The sequence below is a fragment of the Primulina eburnea genome, chromosome 17 (assembly GCF_022965805.1).
Source record: "Primulina eburnea isolate SZY01 chromosome 17, ASM2296580v1, whole genome shotgun sequence".
NCBI classification, from domain to species: domain Eukaryota; kingdom Viridiplantae; phylum Streptophyta; class Magnoliopsida; order Lamiales; family Gesneriaceae; genus Primulina; species Primulina eburnea.
In genome coordinates this window covers 14,404,778-14,411,947 of record NC_133117.1, presented here as the reverse complement: position 1 = coordinate 14,411,947, position 7,170 = coordinate 14,404,778, and the positions used below count along the sequence as shown (strand labels likewise).

The 7,170-nt window shown below is 35.2% G+C and overlaps 1 protein-coding gene across 7 annotated transcripts; it reads right to left on the bottom strand.

Annotated features, from left to right (window-relative positions):
• Positions 1-1,995: 1,995 nt before the first annotated feature.
• LOC140818501 (uncharacterized) lies at positions 1,996-6,699 on the bottom strand. Of its 7 annotated transcripts, none has more exons than XM_073178476.1 (8): positions 6,478-6,699; positions 6,046-6,092; positions 5,512-5,962; positions 4,182-5,402; positions 3,970-4,100; positions 3,816-3,891; positions 2,552-3,692; positions 1,996-2,413 (listed from the first exon to the last, which is right to left on the bottom strand). In XM_073178476.1, the coding sequence occupies exons 3-8, from the start codon at positions 5,570-5,572 to the stop codon at positions 2,374-2,376; spliced, it is 2,670 nt and encodes an 889-aa protein (XP_073034577.1). In that variant the 5' UTR covers positions 5,573-5,962; positions 6,046-6,092; positions 6,478-6,699; the 3' UTR covers positions 1,996-2,373. The 7 variants fall into 7 exon arrangements, with proteins under 7 accessions (XP_073034577.1, XP_073034579.1, XP_073034576.1 ...); XM_073178478.1 differs by having other exon boundaries at positions 3,970-4,043; XM_073178475.1 differs by having other exon boundaries at positions 2,522-3,692; positions 3,970-5,402.
• Positions 6,700-7,170: the final 471 nt, after the last annotated feature.

Sequence of the window (7,170 nt, the reverse complement as noted above, 5' to 3'; positions counted from 1 at the left end):
AATTTAAATACTGAACCATAAAATAAATCTGAACGTAAAACATTACATGAAAACATGCTATTAAATAATTCATGCTTTAAATAAAATGCGTAAAGGTAAAACTTACAGACCGAAGACGTGACTTTATGAGCTTCTCGTGGTCAGTAGTAGTACAACCCTATACAGAACCATTGCTCTGATACCATCTATAGAGGCCCTGTAAATCCTTACTTTGAAAATTTGCGGGAAATTTAAAATTTTTCTTTTATAATAAATGGAGTGCCTCATTCATACCAAAAACTGATAAAATGTTTAACGTTCAAAATAGCAGCGGAAGAAATTAATACTTGCCAAAATAACAAGTTAAAGTATTCAACAACTGATAAAATGTTTGAGAATAAAAAAAAATGGCAAGTGCTGAAACTGAGGTCCTCGGGTGCCACTACTGTCGACCCAAGCTAGCTCACTGGTCCCCGCCCTCGATCCCGACATCATCAGTACCTACAACAATCAAGTCTAGTGAGTCTAAAGACTCGACATGCATATATCATAAATAACAAGTAAATACTATAGTAAAATTTGCATGGGATAAAATATCATGTCATGAGGCATACGTGAAAATAACTTGTCATGAGCAATTATAATACGTGCATAACTGAACTGAAAATCATAGTAAAATGTTTGCTCCTTGGAGCCCTGTACTGAAATAGCTTGCAATAAATTTTCTGGTGAGATTATGGTCTACGCAAGTGGTCCTTGAACTGAACTGAACTTAACTGACCTATACTGGGGACCGAACCGATACTGGGGATCGGATTTACGTCTGATCAGACTACTGCCACAGTACTGGGTGAAACAACTGAACTAACCGGTAACTGGTGACCGGACCGATACTGGGGACCGGATTTAATACTGATAGTAAAGTGACCACAAGCAATATCGCATAGATCTCAAAATTTGTATTTGCACGTAATATAATTAAATAACATAATTAAATATGAACAATTTTGATCTTCTTGCATTAAAATCATGTACTTGCGATATTTAAAAATACCTATATGACTTGATTGAAGAGTGAAAGAAGATATAAACATGCATTGGTTTGTTTTGACAGAAAACAAACGAAATAACGACGCGGCGCGGCGGAAACGGAGTGCTCTTCACTTTCTCACATTTTCTCTCTTAATTCCTTTAAACCAAGCATGCACCATAATTATTATAATAGCGTAAAAATCGTAAACGTGATGCATGAACATTTAAAAATATAATGATTTGTGCTCAGGGCGCTGCCAGGACCGAAATCTAACCCCGGGTGCAAAATGACCATTTTGCCCCTAGAAACCCAAAAATTATCATTTTACCCCTGGACCTCTAAAATTGACCCGAAGCTTACCAAAATCCTTAAAATGTCCCAAAAATTTTTTTAAAAACATTCCTAGACGTAAACTCGAGCCAAAATCAGAACTTAACCGATTCGTTTTAAAACTTGTACCGGAATGCCGGTTTTTAATCCGAAACGACTCAAAACTTAATCAAACTTTTTCCCAACTTTTTATCATATTTTAAAATCATCCAAAGGTCCTAAAACCACAAGACTCGATCCCTAAGGTTCTCGAACATTGCATTATACATTCTTAATGTTATTAATAATTTTATTATTTTATTTTGTTTTCCTCAAGAACCAATCCCTCTCTTCCCACCTGTACATGATTCCACTAACTCACGCCTAACCATCCCACTCACAATTCAGCTCACCCAAAATCATGTCCAATTCTTACTGGACCTACTTGTGTCACCGATTCAATTTCATGCATTCCCAGCATACACACACGCCCACAATGCAATCACACGCCCGAAGCCTTTCCCTTAACCCAATCGAGTTCAACGCCACGCCCAGTGATGCCGAACCATCCCAAGCCATGCTTCAGCCCCATCAGGGCCTGTCCAAGGTTAGGGAGGGTACCTCGCATCGGTGGCTCATTCGAACCTCCCTACTCAAACACTCAGAAGTGGTTCGCAATCGCGGTCGCGGGGAACGGCGCGGAGTCCACCGTTCCAGTTCCGATGACATTTCACGGAACGGTCGCGGAACGGATTTTATTTTTAAAATATTATAAATATATAAAAATGGAAGATTTTGGAAAATATTTAGAAATATGAAAATTAAAATGAATATCATTTAAATAGATTATTTGATGTAAATAAGAAATTAAAATCTTACATAAAATAATGTTAAAGATTATTTAACATCAATTATAATACAAATATTTTAGAATTAACTTATTTTTTATCACACTTTCTAATGAAAATTTCTCAATAGAAATAGCTTACTCGTAGTCTTTACTTTATTAATCTTTCATTGATGAATGAAGCGAAAAGAAGACTCGAGATTCATCATCTTACATCAATCGATTTGCTTTGCTTTCCAATATCCCTGAAATTAATGTTAAACATATTAAATTATGCATATCATACGAGAATAGAATAACAATAATAAATTAAATATAAGATGATGAAGAATAATATTTACATAGAAAAGTACTTGTAAATTTTATATAATACAGACTAATACCATGAGGAATGGCGCGGAGGAACGAAATCATCAGTGTACTCTTCATCGGGATTCAGTTGAGAAAATTGATCTCCACCATATGGTTGTTGATATAAACCAGTGTTAAATTGCCCACGTGGATATTCATTGAATAGGGGATTTGAAACGGAATGGACATGGTGTAATGAATGTGGATTTAATAAGGTTTCGTCACGACGATGGTAGCCTCCAAATTCTTGATATCCCAAAGAATTACTAGCCTCACTTGAAGATGTGTATCTATGGTCATCATGTCTAATACCAGTTGCTGCGGGTGATTGAGGGTTACGATATCTATTTCGTGGACTATTAGAATACCCTTCAAATTTAAATTGATGGTGTCCCCCCAAGCCAAGATTTTTTATATGCTCTTCGACAGCCATATATGAATGTGAAGATCCACTAAAATATTCATCATCTCCAGCACTCGACAAACTTGCTAAAAAACGACGTTGTTCCTCTATCCCAGGGCGATACCCATGATCAGTGTCCTGTGTGGCATAATAATTCTCTTTCCCCTGTGCCCATGACATGCCAGTATCATGTTGATCATCTTGACGTTCTTGATTTTTGTCACTTTCTCGATTGTTCCCATCACCACTATCATTACTGTCGTCACTTTTGTCGTCATCTTCAGTTTCATCACTTTCACTCAATATGATTCCTTTGCTTTTTGATAATCTTGAGCTACCCTCATTGTTTTTGTTCTTAGAGTAACTTTGACCAGCAAGTGTCTTATTGCGCTCTTGGGCATTTGAAATTTCATGGCCTTGATCTAACCATTCTAAGTCATCGTCTTGCAAAACAGAGGGTTCATTATCTCTTGTCCATTCATTTAAAATATCATCATCTGAGAATATGTGATCAAGATCTATAGGACTGTAGTAATCATCATCTCCACTTTTATGCATCAAATTTCGTACTCTTAATCGCATATTGTAATGGACATATACTAATTTATGCAACTTTTTCATTGCCAAACGGTTGCGAAGCTTAGTATGTATTAAAGACCATGTACTCCAATTTCTTTCACAACCAGAAGATGAACATGTTTGGCTAAGGACTTTAATTGCAATTTTTCTCAAGTGGGGAGCTTCTTCACCATACTCATTCCACCATTCAGCTGAGAAAAGAACATATTATATATATATATATATATATATATATATATATATATATATATATATATATATATATATATATTGTATAACATTAATATTTATGAGAAACATAAAGAAGTTCAAACCTGGAAGACTTTTTTTAACTGCCATTTTTGCAAGTGGGGATCCAAACTCTCCAATTTGTTCCGTGAACAATTTAATCTGCAAAACATATATGTTTGATAAAACTATAGTATATTGGATATAAAATATGTTATGTAAAATCTATAAATATCATACCTCATTAATCATTGAAGCTTGTGCATTTAAATCAGGTTCTAGTCTCTTGATTACTGTCTTCAATCCTCGTCTTACTTCATCCGTATAAACACAAGTTCCAGAATATTGGAGCATTGGATTGAGAAAATATGCTAAAACACACAAAATTTTTAAAATATATGACAATAACCACAACAATGAATTTATTTTATGTAAATATAATCTCATTTTACCTGCAGCATGTAGATGTTGGTGTAATTGATTATACCAACGCTCATCAATCACATCCCAATACAGTTTCCAGTCTTTTACACTTTGTTGTATACATAATTTAGCTCTATCCATTGCTTCATATATAATTGACAGAGTTGGCTTATTGTCTTGGTCAACCAACTTCAAAACTTTTACGAGAGGTTCCATTGCTGCGCATATGCCACGAGCCGACTTCCAAAATTTTGCATCCAAAATTATCGCTGTAATTTTTTCGGCATCCTTTCGTCTCTTGCTTGTATTGTTGTACTCTTGCCACTCAATTGAAGTGCACAATCTCTTCAAATCTTGAGAATATCGGACGAGACTTTCTAAAGAGATAAATTCTGTAGCAAAGCGAGTGATTCCAGGTCTCAACAATTCACGGTCATTTGTATAGATTTTCATTAAGTTCACAACTTTGTCACTATTGTATATAAAACTTGTTATTTGCTTTGCTTTATCAATGCACCTCTTTACCTTTGTCATCTTACCAATATCTTCAAGCATGAGATCAATGCAGTGTGCAGCACAAGGTGACCAAAACATGTGAGGTCTTTCAATCATTAATTTCTGTCCAGCAGCCTTATTTGCACTTTCACTATCTGTAACCACATGAACAATGTTTTCCTCTCCAATCTCGTCAATAACTTTATTCAAAAGAGATAATATAAAATCGGCTGTCTTTCTTTGGTTTGTGCAATCCACTGAACTATGAAATATCATGTTGCGATCACAATATATCATAAAATTAATGATAGGATGTTTATTGCGTGTGCTCCAACCATCACACATTATTGTACATCCATATTTTGGCCATTTCGATTTTAATGTATTTAAATATGCAGTAATATCTTCCACCTCCTCTTCCAAGAAAACACCACCTATTTGACGTCCAGAAGGACCTTGTACTCCAGGTCCAACATCGGCGATGGTATTAATCATTGCTTGGTAGTATGGACCACTATCTGCTGCATGAAATGGAATTGCATTGTATATAAACCATTTTGAAATAGCCTTCCCAACATCTTTGACTTTTTCAGGAGCAAACCAATTTTTTATACTCTTTCGTTTTGATGGAAACATGTAAGAATCAATCCCTTTCGATGGTAGTTGAGCTCCCTCTCTTAAGCTAAAACTACGAGGCATTTGTTTTCTTAAATCGGGATTTGCACCAAGTGATGATGAACTACCACCAACATTTCCTGAAATTAAAAGATACAAACTAATCAGAATTTTAATTGTATACAATAAAAAAGAATTTTTTAAAATAATAAACTAATTTGAGACTACAAAAATAACATATTTATTTACCTGAACCATATCGGTTATCCATCTCTTCCTCAAATGCTCTTGTTCTACGACTTTCTTTCATTGCTTTTCGTAATGCCCTATATTCCACATCTTGTGAAATTTCTTCATTGGTATCATCAAATTTATCATCTCCACTGTCACTGCCACTATCAAGTCCATGTATGCTCTACTGAATTGCATTTAATGCAATTTCTTTTTTCTTTTTGATTAAATTTCTGTCAGACTTAGTATCTTGAAGATGTTTCCGTAACATCAATAATATCTCCTTTGGAGCTTTAGTGCATGACTCAACATTTCCAGCAACATGAGCAATATGTTGTTTTAATCTTGTAATTCCACCAGTTATAACTTTCCCACAAAATATGCATTGTATTGTCATTCTGTCACCTCTGATGGATTTACCAAACTCCCAACCAATATCGAGTTTTGGAGTCATCGTTCAAAAGATTTACTGATTCACACTTTATATTTAGATCATTTGAAAAAGAATTTTTTTTTGCAAATTAAAAGTAAATTATAAGGAAAATATCGTACCTTTGAATGAATTAGAGCAAATATTCAATTTATAATCTCTAGCAGTCCTATAAAATTTTAGGCAATGATTTAAAATAAATATATTGAGTTATATAAAATAAAAAATTCAAAGGAACCAACAACCCAAACTATTTCTCAATTTTGACGTTTGAAATTGTAAATACAAAAGAGAAAAAAATAAAATTACTTCAAAACTGAGCACAAAAATTCCATATCATATTATTTTGATCACCACATAATTTTAGCTTTCTCAAAATTTTGGGTCTAATGCATATACGTGATATTCAACAAAAATTCCCAAATTCACAATATTCATCTTTTTAAAATTTTCTTAGACTTCGGATATAACATATAGAAATTAATCGAATGCATATAGCAATTAATCAACGAAGAATTGATATAAATCGAAAGAATACTAACAGTAAAACTCACGCAGATGGAGAGAACAACCACTTCAAGCTCTTTTTCTTTTCCTTAAGGTTCAACACAGGTCATGGGTTAAGACTTTTGAGAGGAGAGGAGATGCTGGCTGACTCTTTACCAGCTGCGCACGGTGGAGATTGAACGAAGGATCGAGAAAGCCACGAGAGATAAACAAAGAGAAGGGACTGGGACGAAGCTGTAGAAAGCTGACCAACCAATAATGCTATACGAAGCAATTATTGGAGCACAGGACAAAGCCTCTTCGGTTTTATTTTTAAAATTTTATTGAATTGGCGACGGTTTATAAAACACCGTCGCTAAATTTAGCGACGGTTTTTAAAAAACCGTCGCCGCTTTAAATCGGCAACGGGTTTTATAAAAACCGTCGCTAATACATTAAATCGTCGCTAGTCGCGACGGTTTTAAAACAAAACCGTCGCGCACTGCGTTTCGGTTCCATTCCACCGTTTTAACCCCGTTTTCCACCGTTAAATCCCCGTTCTTCATGCATGGAACGCCGACCCACATCATATACCTCCAAACACCGGAACCCCATCAAGGTAGGTAGAGTTCCGGTTACGGAACGGCCGGAACGGCCGTTCCGATCCCGTTTTTGCAAACCATGAGAACCCTCGGCTAACAAGATTTCCACCTAAACTTCAATGTCGTCGACCCTACTCAGCAACAAGGACAGATCACGGC